General features: G+C 45.7%; 1 protein-coding gene across 1 annotated transcript; it reads left to right on the top strand.

The window, feature by feature from the left end:
• The first annotated feature begins 2,031 nt into the window (after positions 1–2,031).
• Positions 2,032–13,741, top strand: IDNK (IDNK gluconokinase). The gene is made up of 5 exons (XM_083577222.1): positions 2,032–2,151; positions 9,125–9,155; positions 9,784–9,870; positions 12,012–12,055; positions 13,246–13,741. Exons 1-5 carry the CDS (start codon positions 2,108–2,110, stop codon positions 13,595–13,597), a joined length of 558 nt encoding a protein of 185 aa, XP_083433348.1. The 5' UTR covers positions 2,032–2,107; the 3' UTR covers positions 13,598–13,741.

Raw genomic sequence — 13,741 nt, 5'->3', positions numbered from 1 at the left:
GATATTGGTGTTTTTCCTCTAGGCTCAAGGGGCTCCAAAGTGGGTAGAATTATATCCCTAGTATGGGAGGGATGGAGACCCTGAGGTCACTACTTATCAGTTGATGGGCGGTGACTTCCAGGCAACTTTGTGCTCCAATCTGGTTCTGCAGTCGATCCAGTCTGGTCTCTACCTCCTCTATTTCATACGTCTGGTGTGTGGCGAGTGGTTAGGGGGAAAAGGCCTCGTGCCCCATTGAGACTCATGCCAGACCAAAACTGGACCCTTTCCATTGCTGCTGCCTGTTGGGGCTGAAGGGAGAGGGGAATCACAGGCTGCCCCATCCAGGGCCTAAGGAATTGCAACAGGGCCCCCAACCACCTTAAAATCATAGACTTGGAAGGGACCACAAAGGTCATTTCATCCAATCCCCTTGCAATGCAGGAATCTTCTGCCCAGTGTGGGGCAATCCTGACAGCAAGTCTCATGCTCTACAGCTATCCCTTAATTCCGCCTTGTGTTTGCCTATAATTGCAGTGGTTGCTAAGGTTGCATTGCATGGCTTGTTGAGAGAATGGCGGGAAATTTTTTGCAGCCCTGTATCAGGCAGTTTTTAATTTTTGTTATTTTGCTATGTTTTATATACAGTCATACTTTGTGTTAAAGTCGCTTCAGGTTAAGTGTTTTCAGGTTACACTCCCCAGTGACCCGGAAATAACGGAACACATTACTTCCGGGTTTCACCGCTCACGCATGCGCAGGCGCTCAAAATGACGTCACGCACGTGCACAGAAGCGGCAAATCACGGCATGCGCATGAACAAACAAGGATTGCGTTCCGCTCAGGATGTGCATGGGGCTCAGGAACGGATACTGTTCGCATCCAAAGGTACCACTGTATGCTGTAAGCCGCCCAGAGCAGCTGGGAGAAACCCAGCCAGATGAGCGGGGTATAAATAATAAAATTACAGTCATACCCCGAGTTAAAGTTGCTTCAGGTTGTGTATTTTCAGGTTGCACTCTGCGGCGACCCGGAAGTAACTGAGCGCGTTACTGCTGGGTTTCGCCACTTGTGCATGTGCAGACACTCAAAATGACGTCATGCGCATGCGCAGAAGTGGTGAATCGCGACCTGCTGACGCGGGTTGCGTTCTCTTCAGGATGCGAACAGGGCTCTGGAACGGATCCCTTTTGCATCCAGCGGTACCACTGTGTTATTATTATTATTACACAGTATTATTATTAAGGCCTTGGCACCCTTTGGCCAACCGTAGCCGGCAGGTAGCCATCCTTCCTTTCAAGGGGGTGCAGGGAGGTCCACTTGAATAAAATATGGGGGATAGGTCAGCCGCGCCCCACACAATCGATCACATGACGCGGCGCGCACACACTACTGTATTTGAATGGCAACGCTCATCAACTTCGAGGGGGCAGATCCATCAAGTATTTTATTGGGGCGGCCGAAGGGACCCTGTTATGTACTGAGTTGAATAGGATCCAAACTGCAGCAGTCTGATTGGTCCTAGAACAATAGGATCCAAAAGGCAGCAGTCTGATTGGTCCTAGAACAATAGGATTCAGAATGCAGCAGTCTGATTGGTCCTAGAACAATGCAGCAGTATGATTGGTTGGCAGGAACCACCCAATCATGCTCCAGATAGAAGTGAATCCACAACCTGATTGGCTTACAGTAGAATTCTGGAATTAGCCAATCATGTGCAGTCCATTGTGTAAATAATGTATATAAAGCAGATACTTTGAGGGGACTTTCATTCATTCATTCCTCCTCACCACTATGAGCTGAATAAAGAGCATGAAATCACTTTGCGACTCTGAGTATATTTCAGACCCCTAGACATTGGCTGCTGTGAGGAAGGGCAAGATGCACGCCCCCTCGCGCGCCCCGGGAAAGCGGAGCCACGAACAGCCAGGCGGAGCGCCCCCCCCCCCCCCCGAGGCGCTGCTTGCGCAGCCCGCCAGGGCGAAGCGGACGCGTTTCGCGCGCGGCGCCCCGCGCACTTGGCCCGCGGAGCCGCCAGCCAGGTTGGCGGGGCGGGGCAGGCGGCGAGGCGGGGCCGCGCAGAGCAGAGCAGGCGGCCGGGGAGCCGGAGTGGAGCCGCCTGGGCGTGATGGCGCTGCAGCTGGTGGTCATGGGAGTGAGCGGCTCCGGGAAGTAGGTAGAGGGCGCGGGGGGGGGGCAGGGGCTGGGGCGGCGAGGGGCGCGGGAGAGAGGAGGAGGAGAGGCTTGTTTTGCCGCCTCCCTCCTCATCCGGGTCTCCGAGAACTTCCCTCTCGCAGCCTTGCTCTGAAAGGTCTCTTCAGTCTTCTCTATGTCGACAGCGTGGTTCTCCTTTCCCGGACTACTCCTTCCCCGACCTTCGCCTTCAGGGCCCCGGGGGGTTTGCAACAGTCTGAAAGCGCAGGAGGCGAGGCGCGGAGACAAATGTGCCACCAAGCTCCCGTGTTCCCCGTCCTCACGTGCCTTGTCTTGCCGGGTTCACGCTCGTGTAGGAGCTGACGCTGGAGGGGATGCCCAGCAACGCAGGACACGTGTGTGAGTTCCCTGCACGGGGAGATTTGTGCCCTCTGGAATGAGCAGCTGAAGGAAATGGTCCCTGGTGGATGAGCAAGGAAAGAAAAAGGGGTCAAATGCCTGCTTGCTAACTGAGCAAAGTCCTTTTCACTTTTCTTTTGCTCTGAAGTAACAGGAATGGGGCCATTTAAAACATAAACAAAGGTGTGTGAATAGAAGAGCCGGCTAATTATTGTTTTTTTCCAGCTGGAGATTAAAAACCGGTTTGGAATATGTTTTAATTACAGCTGTTGCCCTGGAAGAAGGATTTGAGTTGACAAACTGTGGGAAAGAACTGCCTATGCATTCTCAGCTGGCGGGAGTTGGGGAAGTTGCCAGGTTACCAATTTGAAATCTTTAAAATCTTGTCTGGTTTTGTTTTTTAAAACTACTTCTATACTGCTCTTCGTCAATCATTCTAGAGCCATTCACAGCAGTACAAAGATATTTTCTATAAAAATCAGCACCTTAAAATGCCATTAATTACACAAGTATCCACTCTGAACCAGTTCCATATTAATTGCAAACAGATAACATATCTGTCTTTAGCCAGCTTCAGAAACTCATTGGCGTCAGTTATTGCCTCATTTCAGAGCTTTCTTGATGGGAGGAGAAAAACTCCATTCTTAGCCGTCTTCTGTACTTTGCCCTCCCACCCAAACCCCCCCTCTCACAGCAGCCCCATAAGCACTTTACCTCAAGAAAATTCACTGGATGAGCTCAGCTTCCATTCCCCACCGCAATTCTCTTGCTCAGGCAGTAGTGACCGCCAGCATGTCTTTTATCTCACAATTAACCTAGTTTAAATGGGTGCAAGACTCTCCGTCTGCTCTCCTGCAAGAACATGTCAGCATTTTCACTCCACTTTCCCAGCAGTGCTGCCAGAGCAAAGCAGCCCACACATTACCCAGCCAAACTGAGAGGGACAAGAAGGCACACATTCTGCGGCTGTAGCTATGAATGCTGCTGTAGTTGGAGGGGGACGTAGATGGTAAACCAGTGCTGGCAAGGGCATTGGTTGCAGGAGAACAGAGGATATATCCAGGCATCCAGTCATGTTTGCCAGTCTGTTCTACTGTATTGGTGCTACCACAGAAAAGGCTCTGTCTCTTGGGCCCACTCGCTATACCTGCGGGGAAAGGGGAACATGAAGCAGGGGCTTTGAAGGTGATCACAAGAAATAGCTGGATTCATATAGTTGCAGATACCTTGATTTGTCAGCCATGCTAAAAACTGCTGCTGTTCTGCCCTTTCCCAAATAAATGGCATAGGGAGGAATTCCACATTGTTCTAGGCTGGTGGTTCCATCGGGATGAGCGTTTTGGCTTCCTGGATGGCATGATCCACCCTCCTCTCCACCTGTGGGCTGTTCTGGGGATTCTCCTGAAATCCCACAAAACATTTGGGGAACACAGCAGGACGAGGGAGGAAAAAACCTCATTGTGCAAGCAGAGGTCCTTGTGTGCAGGGTTTTGGCGGACAGGACTCATTAGCTGAATCCTGCCCATTAAAATTTGTGCACTGAATTCTCATATATTTACATAAAATGTCTTGCAGTTAAACAGAAGGCCCCTGGATTACACACAGTTAACTGCGGCATTACATCATACCTCACTCTTTGCATATGTATTTCGCATAGACATTGTAATCCATTTCACAATTATTGTTGCTTCATTGTGTGGGAAGGCTATATGAGCTTCTTCCCCAAATGCCCCTCCTTGTTTGTTCTTCCATAGACCACAGTGTCTCCCCTTCTAAAACAGAGTAGCTACTAAAGTTGTTTTTGTTTAATCCAAACCCTATTCTAATCATTCTTACTCTAGGGAATGTCCAATGTGGGTTTAGATCAAGCACCGTGGCTTTTAAGGGGAGCCATTAAAATATATACTGACAGAGGCTATGTTACTGGACAGGCAAAAAATGACAGCTTTTCTGCCTCGCTGCAGCTCCATGCTAGGGAAGCCATACCCTCTTGAACATCTGCCTGTCAGGTTAAAGCCACAGAGCCTTGGTCAGGAAAAATGGTGGCAAGCAGCCATTTGTGGGGAGGAGGGATTTTGTTGTAAGCCCTGCAACAATCATGTTCCCCTTGCTGTGGTGAAGTGTCTGTGTGCCCAGCAGTTCTGAGAGTTACTCTGAGGCAGAGATGAATCTAGAATCAGGTCCCCAGAACTCTCTGAAGGGCAACCTATAGATTCAGGTCATAATTATGCATACTCTTCCAGGAGTGGGAATGGTAGGCTGGCAGGATTGATTAGGTAGTCCACTGAAGGCGCCTGCAATCCTATGCACAGTTTCCTATGAATAAACCACAAGGAACACAATGACCTTTTTCGTAGACGTGTAAGATTCCACTGGAAATCATAAGGTCCTTACTCCTTATTTTCAAACTATCACCTACATTTCAATAATACACTGTTTTAATCAGTTAATTAATGGATAGTGATAATCTGTGTGTGGAAACTGGGTGTTCCTCCAGCTTTGCTAGCACAAGATGGCAAAACACATTATGTGGTGCTGGCAACATCCCAGGCTAAAACAACAGTATTTAGAATGACAGTGAAAAATGTTTTGATTGCACAGGTCTAGTCGTCGTTCCATAGCGAGCTCAGATACCACCAAATGAACTCGCGTATCTGCATGCTTTTGATATGTGCACTTAAAGCAGCTTTCTTTCCCCCCAGAGTATGTTGGGGAGCTTGTGATGTGAAAACTTAATTCCATGCTGCATGAAGAAACCCTTGTGGGCGTGTTCAACACCCACACATGCATGTCAAAACTAATCTGATAACCTATTACCAAATATTACTTTGGAAGAGACAGTATGTATTTTAATAGGCCTTCTTGCCATAATTGTACTGTTCAAATGGCACGTTGAGAGAGTGTTGCTTCGCAGGAGCAACTCTTTGTACATCAGTTTTATATATAGGGTTATTTACTAAATGTGAATAATTGCTGTTTGTTTTGGGATCTCCTCAAAGCAAGGCTGGCCAAATACTTCACAAAGAATAAAATAAAGTGCAGGGCTCAGTGGGAAGAGAATGTAAGCTTGCATGGAACTGAGACTTGCTTCGTTGACCTTTAGTACTGAAAGTTGATGCAAGCCCTGTAGCAATCCTCCGTGTTGTACTGATTCTGCAGGGCAATGCTAGTCCTATTGAAGCATACACCAGAAAAGGGTAGACGAAACATACAGCTCCCCTCAGTCATGTTCATGTGTTGAAAACCATTGGCTATTGGCATGGCCATTCACAGTTACACAGCTATGGAACCAGAGTATTTTACAGATCTCGTCAAATCTTGAAGCATATGTACTACCCAGACACCGAGGTCCCGCGCCGAGGGCCTTCTGGCGGTTCCCTCACTGCAAGAAGCCAAGTTACAGGGAACCAGGCAGAGGGCCTTCTCGGTAGTGGCGCCTGCTCTGCAGAATGCCCTCCCACCAGATGTCAAAGAGATAAACAACTACCAGACTTTTAGAAGACATCTGAAGGCAGCTCTGTTTAGGGAAGCTTTTAATGTTTGATGTATTACGGTATTTTAATATTTTGTTGGAAGCCGCCCAGAGTGGCGGGGTATAAATAATATATTATTATTATTATTATTATTATTATTATTATTATTATTATTATTATTATCATAGATAGTGGTGGCTGGTAGGGCAGAAAGCAGAGAGACCATCAGTAGGCTGAGTTTGGCCAATAACAGGCAGAGCCAACAAATTCTAATTTTGCACCCATCCACCTCCCAGCTGAGTTATGCAAAGGCTGTGCTGAGACTAAGAATCATAGAATTGTAGAGTTGGAAGGGACCCCAATGGTCATTTAGTCCAACCCCCTGCGATGCGGGAATGTCAGCTAAAGCAGAATTCAGGTAAACCAGATGTCAGGCAGTGCTGTACCCTGGGCTGGATGTAAGGAGGAGGTGGAGGCTGGCTGACATTGCTGGGGCATTGCCCCATTCATTCTTAAGGACCAGCCTATTCAACATACAGACGGAAGAACCCCTATTGTACAAATCATGTCATTGCTTAGGTTAAGTGTTCCCCTTCAGAAGACACAGCAACCTCTTCAAAAAAGTTCGGTTCTCCGCAGTAGCAAAAGGAAGACTATAAATGATCATAACCTGATAACAGCACTGATACTTTGCATTGTTCAAGCTCCCATTATGTAGAATCGAGGACAGAGATCTAACCTTTGATTGGCTTATACAGGGCATGTTAAAGGAGATCAGAGGCAATATCCTCTATCTGTGGCAATTTGCACACACCAAGAGTGCTGGTCACTTAGCAGCGCAGCCCTATGCATGTCTAATCAGGGAATTCTGTGGTCCTTGCTCCCAGGTAAGTGTGTATAGAGTTGCAGCCTCAATGATGCAGATACAATCATCAGTTTTCACTAAAGAGTGCAAAAAAGACAATATTGTTTGTTTGTGTATTTAGCATTTGTTTCCCACCAGAATACATAGTCTCCTTCCTGCTTTTACCCTTACAACATCCCTGTGAGTTTGGTTCAACTGAGAGACACAGACTTGGCCAAGGCAAGGGTACCTCACTTTTCTGGGAAAGAGTGTCATTTTTTAGCAATCTCTAGCGCAGATCCCATAAGCATGAATGCAGACACCAAGAACGACAATTCTTTGAGGTTTTCAGGGCGGTGACTGTGGTGCAGTATAAGCTCCTAGGTTCAATCCCTGAAAGACAGAAGTCTGAACCCTGGAGGGCCATTGCCACTCAGTGCAGACAGCACTAAACTACATGGACCGATGGCTTGACTCGGTATAAGACAGGCCTCGACTACCCAGTGAGCTTCACACCTACAACAGAATTTGAACCCAAGTTACCTCTCTCTCCAGCACTCTAGCTCCTGCTCTATTTTAGTTCAGGATTAAGCACCAACCCGAAAACTGGCTAGATTGCACCCAATATTAGGCATTTCCCCCCCTTAGATAGTTTCCTCCCTTAGTTACAGTGGAGTTTATTCCCAAGTGTGTTTATAGGACTTCAGCCTGAAGACTCTTCAGATGTTCAGTCTCTCTGTGAAGCGTCTTGACTCGCCTGTCTCAGCTTTTGGGTCTGTGTGTGACAATGTACATTATTCTTTCTGTGCTTCAGCAATGAGAAAATTGAAATCAGTTTGTTACGGTTGAAAACATTGCTGGGAGCCTCATGCAAAGTGGTATGAACTAGAAAGACAGGCTGCTGCTTTTGGGTGGCGGGGAGAGGGAAAAGGGGTGGAGACTTTGAAGTTTACCAGAGGTGCTGCAATTTATAATATTTCCTCACAAACCTGCAGTGGTTGGATGGATATCTATTCTAATAACAATTCACAGCATCTATTCAGTGTTTTTGAGTGTTTGAAGAACTTCACAGAAATTATGTCAGTGTGCCTTACAAGAACCTTGTGACGTCGGTCACTCTTATTTTCCCCATGATATAGATAGGGGCTGAGGTTGGAAACATACGGCTTGTTTTAAGGCCACCTGGAGAGGTTGTGGTAGAGTCAAGATTACAATTACGGGCTTCTTTGTTCCACAGATCAGCCATGATTGTACATCTCTCATGCTGGGAGTGGTGGGGGCAGAGAGGCAAAAAAATATGGGGGGGGATCATGGCATCACAGCTGGCGACTGGCAAGAGTGATAAATAAATTTAATTTAAAATATGACTTTTGGGGGGAACCTAAAAAACCTTTTGGAGAGCCAAATGTGGCTCATTGACCTTGTTTAGCAATCACGGCCTTTACATTTCAAACATTGCTACATGGACAGAAAGCTTCCCAGGCCTGCAACTTGAACATGAGTTGCCTAGCTGAAGGGGTTTTTTTCAGGGGAAACTTACCAGAACTCAGTTCTGGCACCATTGCCATTATAAGAGAACGAAGGAGGCATTCATGGTGAGTTCCAGCACCTCTTTTTCTAGAAAAATAGCACTGCGGTAGATGCAAATACCTTGCTTTATGATGAATTATTTCTGTTGTATTTTCTGCATTCTAGCATCCCACCCATGACTTTCACAAACTTTGTATCAGCTCAGCTTTTCACTGCTACTGCCATTTCTGTGTTTCTAGCTCTCTCCAGACCTCACAAGTAGCACATCTCAGGACTAGTTCATTCTTCTTCTCCCTCAGGAATGGGGAGCAAGATGATTCCGGTGCCTTATGAGGAGACCTGGCCAGCTCCTATATTCTGCCAGCATCGTGTGAACTGCCCTGAGATCTATGGTTATAGGGCTGTATACAACTTTATTAAATAATAATAATAATTTGCATTTTACACTCATTTCTGTTTCAGCTGGGACATTTGCATTTGTTTAGAATAGTAACTTCAGTTAGGCTGATTGAAGTGAAGGTTCTGTGAGTCACCCACTTACATATATTACTCATTTGTAACTTATATCTGATACGTTTATCTCCAGATAACCAACATAATTCTCCCACTTGAGAGTTTCCACTTTAGATTTATAATAGTCCTCTGGCACTTATAGGCAGGATAACAGATAGAATTGACTGTTGATTTTATCTAGTGAATTTATTCTCCAGATACAGAATTTACACTTCTCCGTGTTGTTTTACAGATCAACTGTGGGCTCCCAGCTGGGAGATAAGGTACCGTTGATATATTAATTTTCATACATGGGTTCATTGTCTGTTGCTGCACTTTCCAAGTGTTTATGAAGGGGTGAAGGACCTCAGACCCAGGGGCAAAGGACAGCCCCCCAGGCTTCTGCCTGACCCTTGGGACTCCCTGCAAGGCACTCCCTTTCCCCAGCCACTCCACTCTCCTTGAATGTTTTGGCCTGGCTGGAATATGCCCTGTAACGCTGCCTGGATATGCAGAGAGGGCTGTGAGTGTGTGCATACAAACCAGCCGACTGTGCAAAGGCATAATTTACATCAGCTGCTCCACCCTTTTCCGCCTCTAGCCCTGCCCACCCTGGGAGGTTGCCTGGAATGGAATGTGCACTCTCTTTATCCAGGACTGTAAATCAGCCTCTCTCAACCTGGGTCTCCCAGATGTTGTTGGAATACAGCTCCCGTCATCCCTCGCTAGCAGGACCAGCGGTCAGGGATGATAGGAGTCCTACAACCTCCAGAGACCTAACGTTGAGAAAGGCCAATATAAATGGTGACTTGTTTTGTGACATAAGGATTGTGTAATCCTTATTGTGTATTTGCTAAGATTTGTTGCTGCAAAACTAAGATGAAGTAATCCCTAATTATAATTCCTATTTAGCTCGGATGGAAATTCTATGATGGCGACGACTATCATCCAGAAGAGAACAGAAAGAAAATGGCAGCAGGAATACCTCTGAATGACCAGGTATGGCATATATTCCAGAAGCCAAAGAACTCTTTGAAACAGTAAACCCAGTTAAATGGATTGCAGAGTAGCTGCATGGACACATGCGCACACACCATTGTCCTTTTTCATGTAACCGTCACTCACTATGCACCATGAATACAGCATCTATAGACAGCTGCCTGTGAACAAGCAAAGTGTTTACAATTAGGGGGAACAGGAAGTCTCTGTATGCCTCCCACATCCCAGTCAACCATAATCTGCAGGTTACTTGGGCTCTGATAGATTGCTGCTGTGCCAGTAGACCAAGAACTCTCTTTTTCTTTTGTCTGTTGAATTGAGGCTGCAATCCTGTGCACACTTAACTTGGAAATGAGCTCCACTGAACACAGGGAGACTTACTTCTGAGTAAACATCCTGGCTACATTTGAATAGGTGAGCCGTGTTTTTCATCTTACACAACTCTGGGTTGCATCCAGCTAAATTGCTGTACACGTGAAATGACTTCCACGAGCCACATTCTCCTGCCCTTGCACGCCACCCACACCCCTCCCCAATCTGCTTTGGGGGGCTAGGGGAAACGCAGAGATTTGTGGGGGTGCACAGAGGAAGTAGAGGGAAGGCAAGTTTCACTGAAGTTGTGGAAATTGTTCCGCATGTGCAGTGATTTAGTTGGTTATAAAAATTCTTAACTTCTAGCAGTGCAATAATTGCATATGTTTAACTCTGTCATTGTAATCAGTACGATTTTAAAATTTATTGACAGCATAATCTTATGCACATTTAACTCAGAAACAAGTGGTGATTACTTCCCCAGGTGTGTATAGCAGGAGTAGCCAGTGTGATGCCCTCCAGATGATGCATGGTCAATGATCAGGGATGGTGGAAGTTGTAGTCACATTGGCTACCCCTAGTGAATAGGATTGCAGCCTTGCTTTGGTTGGATGAGCTGTGACAGCAGACAAAAACACCCACTTATTACACAAGTGCAAACCCAGTGAAGTAAAAATGTTCTCACTGAAGCTGTTTCCAAAGGCATGGTCTATAAATCTTACTTCTTTGGGTTTAATTCCTTTGAAGCCGTTTTGACCACACTGCTAGACACTGTCTGTGAATTGCCCTCTTTGCAGGATACTTTTACCAACTAGAAATAACTAGAAAGATCCATCACAGTGGATCTTCCTTCCTTCCACTTTTTATCAGTTAGTGCCTGCACTTTTTCAACGACATACACAAGTTAACAGGAACTGTCAGTGAAAATCAACTAAAAATATTATATAACATACCAGCACAAGCAACTTTTTAAAGGAAACTGAACTTATGAATATCAGCCACTGTTTTGGAATGTGGCTGGCTAAAATCAGACTCCACTTACACCTTTGCAATCATTTTTATAACACGTAAAAATGCAACAATTTTCTTAATACTGTATACGGAAATAGCTACCTTGTGTAAGTGGATGAAACGATTATGCTACATCCAGCATAGCTCATGTGCACACTACTATACAATTTTCACATGGCTAAACTCAAGATTTACTAAGGATGTCACCGCAAGGAGCAGTATCACCCTCAAAATAACAGTTCATAGGATACACCTAAGAACACCTTTTATAGGTGTCTCTTTACTGGCCTTTGCCAACACTACGAAGCTTATGCCGGTGAAGGAAGCAGATGCTTTCTGATGAATGAACTGGTGGCATGAAACTGTGAAAGCCGCCTGGAAGACAGGAGTGTGCTTCATAGTGAATGAACAGTCTCCCACCTCCTTCCCAGCCTGGCAGACTTTTGAGCTGTCATTTATAAAACTTGTCTTAACACAAGCTAGACAGAAAGGTGAAGCTTTAATGCTGAGCAGTTACAAAGAAATCTGCAGGCAATATAAAGCTTAAATTGGATTACGTTGAGAAGCTGATCAATCATTTTGATTGTATTTGCCATACTCATTTGAGCCAAGTGAACTAGCAGGCAGAAGTTAATCCCTCACTAAAGATTCATATTGAAGCAGATGTGGCTATGCTGATGATGATTTGTGATTGCTGTAAATATGAAGAGGCTATGATGTACTTCTGGCAGAAAACCTGAGAGTATCAGGCGTTATTATTTCAGGTAAAATGGCAGAATTTGCTTGAGCCTGTCTGTTTTGTCTGTCTTGTTTCTTAGGACAGAATCCCATGGCTTTGCCACCTGCATGACATATTAATGAGGTATGAAAGTGACTGAAACTTGAAACCAGTGTTGTGCATTCTGCTGTAGAACCCACACAATTGCCAAAAACTGCTGCTTGAGTATGGAGCTCATTAAGTTTTGTTGAAAGAAAGATTTCTAGCCCCTCAGACTATATAGCTGAGTAGGATTTCCAGTAGTCAAGAGCTCAGTCTTAAATGCCTTACTTAGCTCTGCTTCCATGACTAGCAAGACAGATTTCTGTAACACACATTAACCGCTTATAGTGAGAGCTTATAGTGAGAGCAAACTATTAGAAAGCCAGTAGGTAGGACTATAGACAAGGAACCTCTGGGCCTTCGAATGTTGTTGGCCTCCAATTCACATCAGTCCCACCCAGCACAGCCATTGATGAGGGACGTTCTGATCCAACAACAGCTGGAGAACCAAGGTTCCCCAGCCCTGCTAGAGGTCTTGGAGAGCTGGAATCAAAGCTTAGTTTTGCCGTAACTTTTTGTGTATGGGACGCGGGTGGCGCTGTGGGTTAAACCACAGAGCCTAGGACTTGCTGATCAGAAGGTCGGAGGTTTGAATCCCCACAATGGGGTGAGCTCCCGTTGCTCGGTCCCTGCTCCTGCCAACCTAGCAGTTCGAAAGCACGTCAAAGTGCAAGTAGATAAATAGGGACCACTCCAGCGGGAAGGTAAACGGCGTTTCCGTGCGCTGCTCTGGTTCGCCAGAAGCAGCTTCGTCATGCTGGCCACATGGCCCGGAAGCTGTATGCCGGCTCCCTCGGCCAGTAAAGCGAGATGAGTGCCACAACCCCAGAGTCGGTCACAACTGGACCTAATGGTCAGGGGTCCCTTTACCTTTTTAACTTTTTGTGTAATCTAGCAAACTGACAGTAAATGGCTTAATTGCAGGAAGGACAACACAACATAGCCCTAATGGGGATGATACCACTTGTGTATGTGAGGGGGGAATACATGACTAAATGCTCCCCCATGTCACTATTTTTGCTTGTGGAAAAACTACTATACTCTACCCTAGCTTCCTTTCTACATGCAGGGGGCTTTTTGCATGAGCGAGAATTCAGAAATACTATATGTTTGAAGGTAGTACAAACTAGGTAGGCTGTTCCTTAAACTCTGTCCTAAGGAAGCTTAATCACTATGTGCATAATATTTTCCTGAGGTGTGCAAGTAATAATATTTTTTTCCCCTTTTTGTAGGGAACAAGCATCAGGACAGAATGCAATTTTAGCCTGCTCAGCCCTGAAAAAAATGTATAGATGCATTTTGGAGAACGGAGGGTCTGGTGGCGACCGTGGTCACCTAGAGGAACATGAGGCACCACCATCACTAAATATCCTTTTTGTCCACTTAGCCGGCCCTATGAGCCTAATTGCTAAACGGCTGGAGAAAAGAAAGGGACATTTTATGCCACCTGCTCTACTCCAGTCTCAGTTTGATACTCTCGAACCTCCATCACCCCCAGAAAAGTCTCTTACTGTCAGTTTAGAAAAGTCCGCTTCAGAAATTGTATCTGAAATCGAAGAATATATTAAAAACTTGAATTGTTAATTGTACCAAGTTGGTTCCTGCACTACAATACCATCTCAAAACAAAGACATCTCTCCTACAATTTCTCTTTGATTAAGAAGTAGAATTTTATGCATTGGCTCCCCCCCCCCCCCTTGTGAAGAGCACAAAATAAAAGACATTTTA

The sequence above is a fragment of the Podarcis filfolensis genome (assembly GCF_964270895.1).
Source record: "Podarcis filfolensis genome assembly, chromosome: 11".
Taxonomy (NCBI): domain Eukaryota; kingdom Metazoa; phylum Chordata; class Lepidosauria; order Squamata; family Lacertidae; genus Podarcis; species Podarcis filfolensis.
Note: the sequence above shows the minus strand (reverse complement) of the source record. Positions and strands in the feature narration are given on the sequence as shown.